A 17,237-nucleotide genomic window follows, 5' to 3' on the forward strand; every position below is an offset into this window, starting at 1 on the left:
GACGAGAAGAAACATTGGTTCGTTCACTTCAACGATCCAGCTGTTTCTTCTAGAAGTGTGTTGTTTTGTGTGTTATTGTTTTCCAGGGCTTGTGTCACCCAGCAGCGTAGGCCCACAATGAAATGTATCCACTGCGCTAAAAAATGGGTGCGCTAGGCAGGTTGCTGATGATGCCAGTCTCTTCACATACTGTGTGAGTCCATTTTATTACCTACGCCACAGCTCTACAGGTATCTTGCATTCTCAACCAAGGCCATTACCAAAATACACAAGAGTTGTCACCACACTGATACACAGAATGATGCACGCTGTTTATCTGTCTTTGGTAACAGGTTGGGACAAGGGATGAAAGTCAACACAGAGTGAGTGTTGACAGCTTTGACATGGAGTGAATTATGGAGGAAGCCTTCTTTGTGTTGCGTCTCTATTTAGCCACCTGCCCTGTCCCTGTTTCCCCTATTTCACCATTGTTGAACTGATCCCCCCGCCACCCCACCCCCTTAATCCTCCTTGCCTGTACCTGCTGCTACAAGGAGCTCCAGCACGGTGTGCCTGCAGGCTTCACTGGCCCTGATTACACTACCTGTGGATATTCTCACCACAATTCTTCCTCGCACTTAGCCATTTGAGGTGTCTACGCCTCACAGAGAAAGTGAGAAATATCCCCTGCATAGCTCCTCTTCTACCAATGCAATGTTTACACCCCCCAATGTGTTTCTGCCGTCTTGCACATGCTTTGTTTGGATAGGGTATGGGCAGAAGTGTTAATTTGCCTAGGAGGGGAAATGTATGTCTGTACATACACTAGTGTGTGCACACAAATGTGTCAATGATGCAAGCAGAGGCGGCTGGAGTGTGGTGAGTCCATGCGGAGGAGTAATGGAAAGCAGTGGTGGTGATTGTGTGGAGTGTGTGTGGGATTGTTTTGGACCCCAGCAGGTGTAGCTGTTGGTGGCTCATGTGGGAGGATGTGATGGACCTGGGTCTGGGCCACATTTCGTCTTGCTGTGGAATGCAATTTAGTGGGAGAATCATGTCTATGCACCTATTCACCAAGAGGAGTGACTATGGTTTGGCATGTATTATGAGCCAGATGGGCTTCATAACCTCTTGCAGGTAAAAATGCATTAACAGAAGAAAACAAATTTTAATTTGTTAATTTGTTTTCTTTCATCCATTGTCTATGCCATTTATCCTCACTAGCGAGCATGCTGGAGCCTATCCTAAGAGCTGGACCGGTCACCAGTCAATCGCAGGGCACAAACTAACATTCACACTCACATTCATACCTGTGGACAATTTAGAGTCGCCAATTGGTGAAAACAACGTGAAAACCAGAGAGCAGTTTGTGGGTGAAAAACAAGCAATTCCGAATATGAGATAATATGGAAAATCAATCAGAACCACTGCACAACAACATTGATCATAGCCAGTACAAGCATTTGGAATGTCCTGCAGAAGAAAGACACCACAGGTGTACTAAGTGACAGACGTTGAACAGGGAGACCAAGACCAAACATCAGCAGCTGAAGACAGATACATTGTGAGAGATCCTAAAATAAATGTTGCTGACATCAGCAACATTCAGCTGAATTGCAGTCATCATGGTATTTGATGACAGATGCTCTTTATGACCCAAACTTTAATTCAAGAGCCATATTATACAGTGAATTGCATACTTGCTATCATATTTAAATGGATAGACATCTACTGAACCCACCAATACGTTATATCAGTATATTATACGGTATATGTACAGCATATTAGTGCACAGTGAATGTGTACTGTTCATGTTTTGATAGGTCCAACGGTAGAATGCCAAGAAAAAACTTGAATTCTGCTATCAGTTAGTTCATTTGCATTTTTTGTTGACATTACTAGGAACACTATTAATCATGTTTATAAATGATACTGTTATGAATTGCCATTACACTGGATATTTTCATACTAAAAATGGATTGTGCTGTTTCATGCATATAAAATAGAATCAGTCTTCCAAATGCATGACAAATGCAGCTGCTGCTGGTGCTTTTTCAGCCTTTTGATGGGCTAAATGGTGCTTGACAGCCGGTGAATGTGTTTTCTTGTGGACATGCATGTGTGGTCTAAGTCTGCTTTGGACTCGAAGAACACAAGCATTTGTAACCTACACACTCATACACTCTTTGCAAGATTTAGCATGTTTTCCACTTACGTGACAGCTGCCACGTGTCCAGCTACTGTCAGGAACAGAAGTTCCCTCAAATGGGAGACAATTTTCTCCAAATGCATGACAAAGTTGGAAATAAATACTCTACATTATGCATAAAGCAAAAATGATTACCCACTTTTAAAAGCTTGTATAAATATTTATAACATGTTGTTGCACATTTCCTAGCCAGTCACGTCTCTCACAGTTATACATAACCGCTTAGCTGCTTTTAATGCTTTGCCTTTACCTTGAATTGATGATGCATTTACATCATTTATGACCCTTTTTCAGGAGGTGCTTTGCCTTTTGTGTGCATGAACTGTAAGCCTGACTGCATCTGTCTTTTATGTTCTAAAGAGCCTGCAGGCATGAGGCTCTGTGATACCTTCTCTTTCCCTGAAGCTTTGATTGTCAAGGTTGGTTAAAGGCAAAGGGTCCAATGTTCCCATGGCTTTAAGGACAACATGATCTTGCGCCAGACGGATGAAAAGTAACTCATCTGCCCATCCAAGGGGATTTTACCTTCCAGGGCTGCATCACAATCTCTCCAAACGAAACCATTATCTTAACATTTCTGCCTTAGGCGCTTCACTCTGACAATTTGACTCTTTCTTTGGCACACACACACTGTCGCACGGCATCCTCTTTGCACCCTTGAATGCTTCCCTTTTTGCTCTCTGTTGCAGTATTTTAAAGTTGTAGCGGCAGGATGAAAGATGGCGTGTGACAGCAGGGAAGAGATGGCGGCGAGTGGCGATGAGATGGTTTGGTGGGGGAGGGGTGGAGATGGTTGGATGGTGGGAAAATGTTTTGGGTGAATGCAAGTGACTGCTAATTCATCCAGGCGAAGTTGAGATTTGCTTGACTTCGCAGATGTTTCAGTGCACCCACAGGGAGGCTGCTCTTTGCCACACCTTCTGGAAGTACGTCGGTTAGGCAGGTGAGCACATCAAAAGGACTTAAAGTTAAGGTTTTTTTGACTGACCCGTCATACTAAAAGAAATATCTGCCATTTGGTCTTATAAAATAACCAGTTCAAATGAAATCGGTCATATTAAGGTTAATGAAGGTTAAGGTTCATTGAAAATGTGCCATTTGATATTATTATTATTACACCTCTAGATTCTGTGTATTAGCACAGTACATTTTCAGTCTAACAGCTTCTCAGAGAAGGCCTTCTTGACACATGCATACACACAGACACACACACACACGCAGCACGTAGCACAACACTGAGAGGAGAAGATCGGAAACAGATACGCTATAAGCCTAGTTAGAACCAGTTTGAACTTTGACTTTCCAGGCACACAAACTTAAGTTTCACTTCCCAGTGGGGAGCGGCAGCTGCTGTTGAAGTACAGTCCAGTGCTGTAACCAATTATATTGCTCTTATTTTTAATATAATTTGAAAACCTTTTAAATTGTGTTCCAAGCAAAAGGCTTTACAGTAGTGTTGGTTAATGGTTTCCTTGTTATGGTCATTTTAATATACAAAAGATCACTTTAACATCTTAACGGTGAACAGTTTAAGACCACGTGTTTTTATAATGTGAGTTATAGAGAATAAGAACTGGAGACAATATTTTCTACACATCACTCTCCGTTCTTCTTGAATGTGCTTGCTGTGTGACCTTAAGACCAGCTGAATGACGCTCCGGAAAGCCAGATCTGCTTCCTGTTGTTAGACCCTGTGCAAGTGCCTCTGTACATTTACTAATCTTTTCTGGACATTGTAATTAACTCCATAGTTTTCACCAAACATAAAATTGCTGAAGATATCGGTTTACTTTTGGTAAACCATTCTTGTTTTCGTCGTGACTTTCAGACATGCTGTGACAGCCATTTTTATGTAAACTGGAAAGTCATCCCAGTCTTTTTCATATGAATGAACAGTGGAATTTCACCCATTCCCTTTCCTAGATAGTTCATTCAATTAATAGGTATTGTCTGCAATTCATCGAAAACTGACTATAGGGCAGGATGATAGATGGATAAAAAGTAACCTACAGTAAAACAGAACTTTTTTCAGGGGGCTTAAGCTAAAATCTCACTCTCCACTTTTTCTCAGCCTCCTCACTGGCATTGCTGCTGAAGAGACTTTCAGCCTATATATGCTGTATATGGGTTGGGAAGTTCACATTTACAGTTGTGGTAAGAAGTTTACAAATGATAATGTCTTATCAATTTTGGTCCCATTGATTTATTGGAACTGCTTTTGGAGCTCCCTATATCGGTATTGGTTGATGTTGGTATCTGGTCTATATTGGACAGCGATAAAAAAGCCAATATCGAGCATACTGTATGTAATTTGTTACATTGGTTGTAATTGGTTGTCACAAAAACCTAACAGGAATGTCAGTGTTATTGAGTGGCTCTGATATTAACTGAAATTGCATCTTGTCAAATTACTTGCAGTGAAGTCATTATTGATGTGCTCTTTGTAAAATACACACAATTTCTGCGACACATATAATACTGACAAAGCACAGGAACTTTGGAAGTCCAATAGCAATCGTTCCCTTATGTGTTTCTCACCATCACGCTTTGAACACCTTCTATTTTGCTTCTAACACACACCAAGTGCAAAACAAAGCGCTAGGCTATAGTAATGGGCCCAGTGTGTGTATGCATGTATACACTCCTGATCAAAATCTTAAGACCATTTGAAAAATTGCTAGAATTTGCAGTTTGCAGATTTGGATCTTAATGAGGTTTTAAGTAGAGTTACAAGATGCAAAAACAAGAAGGGGGAGTGAGACAAAACATTTATTGAAAACAACAACTAAACTAAAATAGGCTGTTTATCAGCTGATCAAAAGTTTAAGACCATAGGCTATAAAAGCCCAAATCTGCTCAAAATGTTCATTTTTTTGTCCGGCATTCACACTGTCATGCCGTCCTGATGGCTAAAGCTAAGAAGCTTTCTCTTTTTGAACATGGTCGGATTGTCGAGCTGCATAAGCAAGGCCTCTCGCAGCGTGCCATTGCTGCTGAGGTTGGGAGCAGTAAATCAGTCAGATCCTGAGCATTATGGAACAAAAAAGTCAAGTGGTAGACCCCAAAAAATCACACCTGCGCTGAGCCGGAGGATCCAATTAGCTGTCCATCAAGACACAGGGCGGATTTCCACCCACATTAAGGCCCTTACTGGTGCCGAATGCAGCGCAACAACCATCAGACGCCATCTGCGGGAAAAGGGTTTCAAAAACAAAAATGGAATTCAAAGACCTCGTCTCCTTCAACGCCACAAAACTGCCCGTTTAGACTTTGCCAGGGAGCATCAAACATGGGACATTGAAAGGTGGAAAAAAGTTTTATTCTCTGATGAGAAAAAATGTAACCTTGTCCAGATGGCTTCCAACGTTACTGGTATGACAAGGAGATCCCACCTGAGATGTTTTCTACCCGGCACAGTGGAGGGGGGGGTGCAGTCCATCATGATCTCGGGTGCTTTTTCATTCAGTGGAACACTGGAGCGCATAAAAAAATTAATTAAATCCACCCCAATGAAAATGAATCATGTCATCCATCATACTACTACTTACTAATTTTGACAGGGTGGCATCTGTTATGTGCACAAATACATGTTGGGATGATAATGGTCATTTTAATTAAATCTTACCTTTAGGGTAAGAATGTAGTAAATGCCATTTGGAAGCTTGTGTTCACAACTGCATCGGCTGTACCTTGTCTCTTGGCCAGTGTCAGGCTGGGATTGGCTCCAACCCTTTGGAATCCTGCACAGGAAAAGAGTACAGATGATAGCTGGATGGATTTCTGGAGATTCAGAATTACTTAGGCAAAACCCCTTATTAAAATACAGCGGAGAACAACAAACAGAAGAGAGGACAACAGCTCAGACGAAGAAGGAAAATGGAGTCTTGTAAGACCCAAGACTCCTGTGACCTGAAAAGTGTTTATTCAAGGTAGTAAAGATCCACTATCGATCCCATTACCTTTGTGAGAGTTTATAGACAGCGCTGGTTCATAGCCATCAGGAACAATATACCCTAATTAACCTGAATAATGGATGGAGAAAGTAGTTGACTTTTTTTTCTTGTTTACAATGCTGATCATTTGTTGATATTTTCTCCTTTGAGAAATCAATTACCTGGTCTAGACTTCTAAGTATCTTCAGCGGCATTAATGGACAAAGATTATGTCACAATGATGAGGTCCGCTGGCATCATGTCGTCGCACCAACCTCCGAAGGAATGCACCCATGACCCTTCTTCTCCCTCATTTCCAGCCTTCACTTGAGATAATATCACACAGTTGCCTCACAATAGAAAATCAATACGCATTTGGAACACTTAGTTCCAAACCAAAGCTACTCGTTGCACAAGAAAGTGAAAATACGTTTATTCAAAGTGGGATTTGATGCAGGGATTGTTATAGTGGTTAAGAAAATTATATTTAATTCAAGCAAATTGTAGGATATTTCTCCTCAGTAAATGACTGAATCTCCACCCCAGCATCCACCTCAGCAGGTGATAAAGCATAATAATGTTGTTTTCTCTAAATTGATTCTTAACTCCTGACTCCCATTTTTTTCAAATGCTCTACAATTGAAAAATTGACAGGCTACATACCTCGACGGCAGCAATGGTATTGTGATTATTGCAGATTGGTGATTGGTGAAATCTAGCAGAGAGTGAATACTATTGGGGTTGACTATCCGATCCAAAAAACATCACAATGTCTATCAGGATTTATCTTCATTTATGTGTAAAGTTGTAAATTGGGGCCCTAAGCGGAATTTTATTCATTGAAAGATGATTGTATCGCGAACAGGGGCGCCCGCCAGGAATTCTGCACCCCATAAAAAAATGCAATTTGGCAGCTGTGGTCACCACATCTCTAGGCGATAACTGACCTATTAAAAGCTACTTTCATACTATTTGACTTGAACCTGAAGTTAGTCATCATGTGTATGTTTTGGAGTAATACCAATACACGGGGAAACAAACTTTTCAATAATTTTTAGTGCAAAATAACAAATTAACATTGTATAGGCTAATGCTTCTCTTTAGCCTTTCTTCCTGGTTCTTTTACTGCGAATCAGTGGTCACGCAGTTTGAAAGGTTTACAAATCGTATTAAAAATAAAAGCAATATATTTGGTTACATCACTGGATTCTTAGCATCGATATAAAATCTGATGCAAGAGCCCAGAATGAAAGTACACACAGTGTATATAGCAGTTGCTTTGCACCTTTAGAAAGTGAATGTTCATTGTGAGAGTGAAAGTTAAGCTTGTGTGAGTCAGAATAATGCATCTGGCTAAAACTGGTTGTAAAAGGCTTTCTATGAGGATCTTTTAGACTGAATCTATAGGGGCCATTATAATATTTAACAACCTAAAAAAAGGGCTGAGATCAAATCCATGCCCTGCACCTTTAAAAGCAGCGGCTGTACCTTTACGCCACCATGGACTGACAAGTGAGTGGGTGAATTCTGCCATTTTATTGTCTTATTCTGCTGCACGCTGTCAATCATTGTAGTAAACAGAGCAGTATCAGATTACACATCTTTTTTTTCTCTCATGCCTTGGGCCGATTTGGTGCTCTATGCCTCACCATGCCTCACAACGATGCGCATTTTTTGCACATTTGCGTAGAATGCATCCCATTCAGCACAGTGCGTCCTCGGCATATTAGGAGATGTGGCCCTTATTTCACTATTGTACAATCAAGTGATTTTTTTCATTTGACCTTCTCTCCATTTTTTCAATGTACATCGCTGTTTTCCTCTACCCAGGAGCTGAACAGCAAAATTTAGTTGAAAAACAAATTAATAATAATAATAAAAAAAAACCACAGAAAAGCATTTGATTGTGTGATTTTTCCAGTCTCTCCGTTGCAACCTGCTGATGACATCCTTTGACATTCTGTGGCCACTCTCTGAGAACGCCCTGTTTGAAGCCTCGCAAAGGCGAGGTACTGTTGATCAGTTCATTGTTTGGAATGTTCCAATACCAGTTCTAACTCAACCAGGTCCATTCATGGATCAGACACCTTTGTGAATCCCTAACAAAACGGCAGCATTTCAAAAATATTGTTGTGAACCAGGATGCTGCTGTAGATTTGTACAGTAGATGGGAGCTTGCTTTCTGGCACCCATGCTTCCGTTCCCTCTCATTGTGCAATGCCCATTGACATTTCCAGATGTGAGTAGATCACAAAGGCAGCCACTGAGGAAAGAGGGTGACATTTTCTACCTCTGTGACAACTTGACAAAGGCTGAGAAGCATTGACATTTGGGGAAGCGTTGAGTGGATTTGCTCCTAAGAGTTTCTATTATGAACAAATAAAGGGAAATTACTCATTGCCTACTTATATCTGTTGCAATAATAGTACTCGTAGGATGATGAAACAGAAACGGATGAATAGAAGGAGAGAAGGCAGTGTAAAAGACAGATGAATAAAAACAACAGCCTAGCTGTAATTCTCAAGTGGCTCACTTAGTGGAAGCATCTTCAGTCTTTTCCCTCTAAATCTCCATCAACTGCTGCATACAGCTCCCTGAAGTATAGAGCCTTCTGCTGTTGATCTTGCATGAAAAGGTACAAACTGTTCAGCACAAACACACCATTAAATAATAATGTGACTGCTATTCCTAACAATTCACAAGTGTCTTGTGCAAGACACGCAGATATACAACACACAATTCCATGTCGGTTGATGGCCAGCTCAGGAAAATCATTAATCTATGATATACATTACATTTAGTTAATGCAGCAGTATCTCCAGGATTCCCCAAGATTCTTTTGTTGATTGCTGCTCCCAAAAATTGCCATGGAAGTCGCCATGTTTTTTTAGGCATTTACTGCGATAAAATTATGTCTGGGAATATTCTCATTCATCCAGGTCATGTATACATAGGGCATTGAATACATTGCACATTTGTAATTGGAGGTTCCACTGTATGGTCATGTAAATGCACTATATCCACCGTCTTCAGCTTACGGTAAAATGTTTTTTTTTTATTATTCATCTGGTTGTACATATTTTTAGTTGTATTTAGCACCACCATGACCCATGTGTGACTGAATTTATTATTTTATTTTTCCTTTGAACACTATATTTTGCAATTGAATGTGTTTGCTCTGTGTTGCCTTACCTTGTTGCGTTCCCATCTCCCCCGCAAGAACTGTTTACTGCTGCGGAGTTTTAACTGTAATAAAGATGAAACACACTATGCTTCCCGTTCTGCAGCACTGATATTTTTACACTGATCGCCATCAAACTGTCAACAAGAGACAGGGAGTGAAGGTGCAGGGGGAAGCAACAAAGAATGAGCTGAAGTGGGACATGCAATTAGTCATTTTTTTTAAAGAATGAGAACATTGAGAGGCATAATGTCTACCTATTGACTTGGCACGCCATAAACAGGGGTGTCCAAACTTTTTTCATTGAGGGCCTCACACTGAAAAATGAAAGGATGCAGGGACCTCTTTGATATTTTGCAAACCAACACGTGCGTCTATGCTAAGAAGCTACAGTATATACAGTTACAAAAAAATGCATCTCAGCGTTTTGATATCGGTGAAAAGGGGTATTATTAGTTTGAACTTTGGTCTTTGCTCTTTTTTTTTTGCCATTTTTGCTGTTTTTTTCAGTTTTCCAAATATTTCAACTTTCTTCTCAAATAATCTTCATGAATTTTGTTTTTGTAATATTATGACTTTCTTTGCATAATATTTTTCCCCAACCTAATTTTCCAAAATGTACAACTTTATTTTCTTTTGTTTGTTTATCATAAAATTGCTACTTAAAAAAAAATAACCTATTTTTCCTTTAATATTTTAACTCCATGCTACTGAAGTGGCTTTATTTGACCTCATAATATTACGACGTTATTCTCATAAAATTGCAACTTTTTTGTTGTTAGAAAACAATTTTTTTTTCTGATTATTTTTACTTTATTCTCACAAAATTACAACTGTTTTTTCTTAAATTTTTCATATTTCAACTTTCTTCTTGTAAATGTTTTTCTCATTATTATGACTTTATTCCCATAATATTTTGATTTTACTTTCATAATATATAATATATAATCTTTATGCAATCTTTTATGCAACTAAAATGACCTTATTATTTTCTACATTACGACGTCATTCTTGCAAAATTACGACTTTTTCTTGTTAGATTACAATTACTTAATTTTTTTGTGTGTTTTTGTTAAATTATACTCTTAGATTATACTCTTAGAACTTTGGACGCACCTGCCATAGAGAAATGTGAAGGACAATCTTAGCCTGAGCCCTGGCAAACAGGTGATTCTTAAAATACTGTATAAACTTTTGGGCGGATAGTTTTTTTTGTTGTTATTTTTTGTCTTTATTTGTTTGAAACAATTTTTATACTATTTGACACAAACCTGAATTTAATTTAGATGCATGTTTTTGAATAACACGAATACATGGGAAAATAATTGTTTAATCAATTATTAGTTCAAGATAACAAAATTAACAGAATAAATAATACAAATAAATATCTCCATTAAATGGAAATCTGTCCTGCCCAACTTAAAAGGATAGTTCGGATTTTTTGACATGAAGTTGTATGACATTCCCATCAGCATTGTAGTCCCTTAACAACGACGTACTCCCCACTTGGTCTCCTAAGTCCAGTTCTGGTCATATTTCTGTGATGAAGAACGTAGTTCCGCTTATTTGCTTATTTCAATATGCGTTGAAAAGATTAATACAGTACATTTGCGTCACAAAAATGGCTTCTCCAAAAAAATCAAACGTCACAAAACGCACAGCGTTATATTTGTCTCCAGCCGTATCGCATTTTCTTCCTCTGTGGAAGACATACGTAAACAAGATGGCCGGGGCGCTCCGTCGCGGAAGTAGATACGAGCGTCTTCGTCACATGCACAAGAATGCACAGGTGACAGTGCACAGGGAAATATCTGCGTGTCTTGCCGATAGTAATTGGCGGCCCATTGATCAGAGTATCCCTCGGTCTCATTCAGCATTTTGCTGTTCCCAAATACTGTAGTTCGAGTTGCCAAAGAGCTCAATTTTGGCCTCATCCTACCACATCACATTGAGTCATTCAGGTGTTCATTGGCAAACTTCAAAAGCGCGCCCTTGCGTGTGCACGTACGTGAATGCCATTCTGTCTGTGCTTTGTGAGATTAGCCACGAGTGGTATTTTGCAACATTTGAGGGCTTTAAAATGATTGGGAAGTGTGGGATAGGGAGAGGATGGTAGAAAATGCCTGGAAAAGATGTTTTTGTGATGACAAGCTTTACACACACTATAGAGACCGGTGTTGCGAGACACTCGGTTCATGAGACGATACACGAAATTGGGTCTACGAGACGAACATTACTTTTAAGAAAAGTACATCTAAAAAATCTATGACAATATATCGCAATCTGCTAATTTAATTTCTACTATGTTACACTCTTCTGCACTCTGTGTGTATGCTAGCGGCCCCGCCTCCACCCACTGAGACAAAGAGACAAAGAGACAAAGAGTTCATGCCGTTGCTCTATGGCACAAACATGCCAGTGAATCCTCTTCCTGCCTGTTTGGAGGCGAGAGACAACAACAACAGACATGCATTCACATGGCGACATACTGAGGCCGGCAAAAAGATAGAGTTCATTTTCATTTATTGTCTGATTATTTGTTAATGATATCATTATGATCATCCCAGGCCTTGTGCCCCACGAGACATTTTTTTCTCTGAATGAGAAATCTTGTCAAGTTTTAATCTCGCGAGATCTTGTGCCACCCCTAGTTACCATCCTTCCATTCATTTTCTATAGCGCTTGTCCTCCCTGTCCCAAGAGTCACGCTCATGCTGTATGTTCAGTATGCCGTTAGGTTTGGTCGTTAGGTTTGACCACATTCCATTTAACCCCCGCTCATCTTTTTTTTCGGAAGAAGTACTCACAAAAAACAAGGTGTCCAACTTTTTTTTTCCTTTTTTAATTTTAAAGGTGAGAAACCAATAGTTTTTAGAGTGCCACCTAAACATCCAAGGAATGCAGCACAGGCATCACAACAAGTTGGGTAATTTCAATTATGCTGTGAATGAGACTGTGACACCATGGAGGACTACATTAATAATTAGATGATCTGCAGGTGTCATTAGTGTGGTGTCACATCTCACCTGCTATGTTATTATTAAAACACTGAAAGCTATTAATTTATATTGTATATATTAAGAATATCCATCTTGTACGATTGCATTTTTTTTATTGGACTTATAAATCATAACCAGGAAATACCCATTTAGAGAACAATTTCAAGGAGGCTAATGTGAAATGAAAGGGGAAGGTCTGTAGTTGGTAGCGAGCTACAAAATGTTATTCTCTCTGACATCGTCTTTCTCTGGAGATGTGAGCTTTGCTCCCTTGAAATTTCATTGCAAAGTTGTCAGCGCTCTAACTTTTCAGATGCCGGAAGGTCTCGTTTTTAGTTTCCTTCCTGCGGAGCTCAGCTAATTGAAACACACCCCTGAGAAAATGTCAATTTCCATGCTTTTTAGATGCATCTTGTCTAAGAAATTGCTGGTTATATCAGCGTCTATAATGTACCCACCAGGCTAGGTGAATTATAGCTTGGATTTATTTGTTATGTATTTATGTGTTGCATTATTTTAATCGGGAATATAAGTGATATACCCACAGCCGGCCAAGCCTGAATTTTCACCTATCTGCAGTTATTCTGATTTGTCAGAATGTTTATAAACTGGACATCTACTGGACAGCCTTTTTTAACAGGAAGAACGGATGCTCTGTGTTTCCTGTGAGAGCAAAGCAACCTGAAAGGCACAGCGTTACAATTTCTGCGCATACCATCAAAGTGATACTTATTCAATTCTTCAAACTCTTTATGGCATGCAAAATAGGGTTTCCCATGAGATGAATATAAATTAAAGCACATGCTTCTTGCCAGTATTGCTATAGCCAGTGGTATCTCTACTTAGCACAAACCTTGGGGAAAAGAGGATTTGGAAGTCAACAGGTGAAATCACCGTAAGGAAGCCGTGATAAGAGTGAGTCTGTTCAAGGGTAAGCAATTGTGATAGATGGTACCTGCAGTACCTGTGCAGTGGTGTGTATGGATTACAGTAGAGTGTTGGTAGTTGAGGTAAATAAAGCATGGGGCCTGAGCTCCTGTTGACTGACACCAAGTCAGTAGGGCTGGGCCATAGGGCTAACCCAAACAAAACACTTCAATCTCTCACAGATGCTCTCTACTGCTCCCTAAGGGCTTGATTGATTGAATTGCAGGCCAGTCAGCGTACATTGATCTAAAAACCCAAGCACTCCACCTCCATCTTCTCAGGCCTTATCTTTGTCCATTCATCTGCTGACTGCCAGGACTATTCACCGGAGGGTTGTAGTCGCTGTGGGGGCCCATGAGTTAAACACACTTTCCCATTTTAAAAGACTTACACTGGAGCCGTTACTGTTTTTTTATTTGACTGAAACAGTTTTAAGTCTACCATGTTTGTGCAGCAGAGTTTCATGAAAGTTAATATTTATTTACTTTGGTTATACCTTGAGACTATAATGATTTTCCTTTTACTGGCAGAAGTGACTCAGTCCCTAAGGACATTGCTTGGGGACCCAATCGTTTGAATCCTGATGTTTATGTTTACACAGTCATGCTGTCAAGAGTGTAAAGAGCTGCTGGCCTATTCCTTATTTTAAAAAAGGATGGCTGATGCAGCGGTGCACAGTCATAGTCAACCTCGGAACACGAACATAACTTCAGTAGGGAATGAGTAATGCAATATTATTCCATGGGATACAATGAATCCCATAAATATCCACAAGTAAGTTGATATGTCCTTAATTTGTAGATGACTGATAGCACTTGTGCCTCCTTTGTATCATACATAATATGCACGCATCTACCAATTTATTACTCCGACGCATGTCATACATTGTGCATTAAGAGTGTAATAAATCCTAGTAGTTTAGTTTTTATGGGACCTGTTTAAGAGAGATGTTGATTCAATGCAATGGTTATTGGTGTGATTTGTGGCTGTACTGAACTGTTATGAAGACCTCCTAATCTAAACAAGCGTAATTCAAAAGCACAGATTATTCAGGCGCTCTGTCATATCGGTACATTAAAAGGTCTGCACCCAGATGCCGTATTGTCTCCTTGCAGTCCCGTGTTAATTTGCACATGACTGTTTAGCTAACCAGCTTCATTTGAACAGCAAATTGAACTACAGTGAATGTGTGGTTACTGAAGGAACTGTTAAATGAGGATTATTGAGCCTTGAGGAGGCAACCGATATCCAAAATCAGTAAACATCGCTTTCTTCTACACGCTTCTCTTCTAAAACGGGAATCATTCACACAGAAAGGCCTCACAAAAGACAATCAATGGATCAATGACTGAATAATGTAACTTCTCATGGGAACATCATTTGTGTTTGCAAAGGGAGCGTAATTGCTGTCTTCTTCTTCTTTCTCTATACATCCACGGTAACTGTAGTGAAATGTAGATATTATTACCTCACCACACTCCGTGGAGGTGTGTTACTTGGCTGACCAAAGAAACCCCTCAACTTTGAAGCTTAACAATTACATTGAGCAATTTGCAGTATAGCAATTTGGTATTGTGGCAATCCCTTTTTTTAAATGGGGCTTTGGGGGCTTTGGGTAAACAATGTGCTGCCTTGGCAGAGGTGTGCACTTTGTGAGTGCTGTCTCATTGGAGATACAAGCTCACGTTCCTTACACCTTCCTTTCGTTGAAATTACTGAATAATGGGATTGGGCCTCTGTATATCCCAGACCTTCTTCACGAGAGCTACTTTGACAAACTAGAAATACACACTATATAATAACGGAGAGACACTTTTTTGTCTGCTAAGTACAAACACGTTTAGTTGTACTGCAATCTCATATGTGTCTCCATCAATGAAGGCGCTATTAACACATCTCACACAGGGCTGTCAAGTGTAAAGTCTTGTCTGGTTTAGAGTAGTAGAGAGAAATATATTCCTGCTAAACCACAATAACAAATGCAACCCAGCTGTAAAATCATATATAGGACTTCCCTTTTGCTGCTGTTCCCACAACACTTTGTGTGATCCAAATGTGATCTCTCTGTAGTTAAACAGAGCAGGCGGCCATTGTTGGTTAGATGTATGGGGATGCTGGACCGAGAGCTACTGCAGATGCTTCCACTGCGACTGAAATTTGCCGGTTGTGACTGTGTACAAGTGAAAGAAAGGAATTGGCCAGGCTTCTGCCAGAACTGTGCATGGTGAACTACCAGACAATCCAGTCTAGAAGAATCCGTGTCAAAGTCAATACAGTGGAACCTCCGTTTTTGAATGACTTGGTTCTTAGCATGTAACAAACTTGTCTTTTATCCTGCGGCACGTTGAATCTTGTGGTATTAATAAATATGTGGACGGACAGTACTATATTGTGACATTCTGAAGCCAAGCATGATCCCCTCCCTTCAGAAACTGGTTTGCATGGCAGTTTTGTGAAATGATAATGACCCCAAACGCGCCTCCAGGATGACAGCTGATGAGTTGAGGAAGCTGAAGGTGATGGAATGGATTAGTACTGTATGACTTACTCCAGACCTGAACCCAATTGAGCATCCTCAAGCTCAGGGAGCCCAACATTCACCAACTCAGTCATGTCTTCGTGGAGTGAAAGAGGATTCCACTGTGCCCACTGGTGCCCACACAAAATATTGACACTTTGGGCACAACGTGTACGCTGAAGGGTATTGACTTTCTGTTGCCAGCTACTTCAACAATAATGGCTGTGTGTTCAGTTATTTTCACAGGCCAGTAAATCTATACTGCTATACAAGCTACAGTATAAACTGACAGCTCCATGTTATATCACAGTTTCCTACAGTGGGGCAATGACTTTTTTGCCAGTTACTTCAACAATAATGGTTGTGTGTTGAGTTATTTTCAGAGGACAGTAACTCTCTACTGCCATACAAGCTGTACACTGACAACTGTACGTTATACCCAAGTTTTCTACAGTATTGTCCCTTGAGACAATATGATAAAATGGTTGCTGAAATGTGAGGGGTGTACTCGCTTTTGCGAGTGACTGTATTAAATCACCCGCATTTTATATATTTGCACATTTGTCATTTCAACATACTGACATTGAAATTTCTTTCATATGACAGTATTGCAATGTTACTCTGCCATTGCGGAGCTCTAATATATTTGAAACAGCAAATATATCACAGGAAAGGACATTATATTAAAGAACAGGACTTCATGTGTGCTGTGGGGAGTCAACTGGATAGGAGATCTAGATAGATGTTGGTACTCGGTCGCTGTCTGTTAAAATACACCTACCAACAAGTGTGGGCGGTCTTTGTAAGGGGGTAAACGTACTAACTTAACAGGGAATCAAAGGCTTGCATCAAATACTTGTTGGGACAAAAAGTTAATTTGTATTTTGAAACATTTGGTTCGCTTTTCATGTTTTTGCTCACTTTTTTTAATGCATCAGGGCAAATTATGCAAATCAGATGATGGCTAATCACATTTTAAATATACAACCTTGCTTGTGTTTGCAGTGTACGTGACTTTGTGTGTGACTTCACTCATGTACTCATCATCAACCTTGTCCTGCGAGAAGATTCTGCATTGTCAATTTTATCTGTGCTTGCTTCTGTCTTTGACAGGAGGGATATTTGAGTCCATCGAGAGTGGTCCATCGGGTGCTGAGGAACTCGCCTTTAAATTTGCTTTGAATACAATCAACAGGAACAGAACTCTACTGCCAAACACCACTCTTACATACGATATCCAAAGGATAAACATCTACGACAGTTTTGAGGCCTCCAGGAAAGGTATTCTGTGTTTGTCATGATATAGCCTATACGATCCCTTGTTTATCGCGTCTAACTGGTTCCCAATTGGACTGCAATAAGTGAATTTCCACAAAGTAGGAATCAAGGAATCATATTAAGAAAATAAATGTTTTCGTATTTAGAGCATAGAAAACCTGTTTATGACTTTCTAAATATAGTTTTTAACATTATTAAAACCCTGTAGACATGA

At 39.8% G+C, this 17,237-nt stretch overlaps 1 protein-coding gene across 5 annotated transcripts in view; it reads left to right on the top strand.

The window, feature by feature from the left end:
* The window catches only part of grik2 (glutamate receptor, ionotropic, kainate 2), a 177,417-nt gene that overhangs the window by 37,232 nt on the left and 122,948 nt on the right, over positions 1–17,237 (top strand). For all 5 annotated transcript variants that reach the window (XM_054783107.1, XM_054783109.1, XM_054783108.1 and 2 more), the window contains exon 3: positions 16,859–17,026. In XM_054783107.1, coding sequence (XP_054639082.1) covers positions 16,859–17,026 — 168 coding nt within the window. The remainder of the gene's footprint in view (positions 1–16,858; positions 17,027–17,237) is intronic.

This window comes from Dunckerocampus dactyliophorus, chromosome 7, assembly GCF_027744805.1.
Source record: "Dunckerocampus dactyliophorus isolate RoL2022-P2 chromosome 7, RoL_Ddac_1.1, whole genome shotgun sequence".
NCBI lineage: Eukaryota > Metazoa > Chordata > Actinopteri > Syngnathiformes > Syngnathidae > Dunckerocampus > Dunckerocampus dactyliophorus.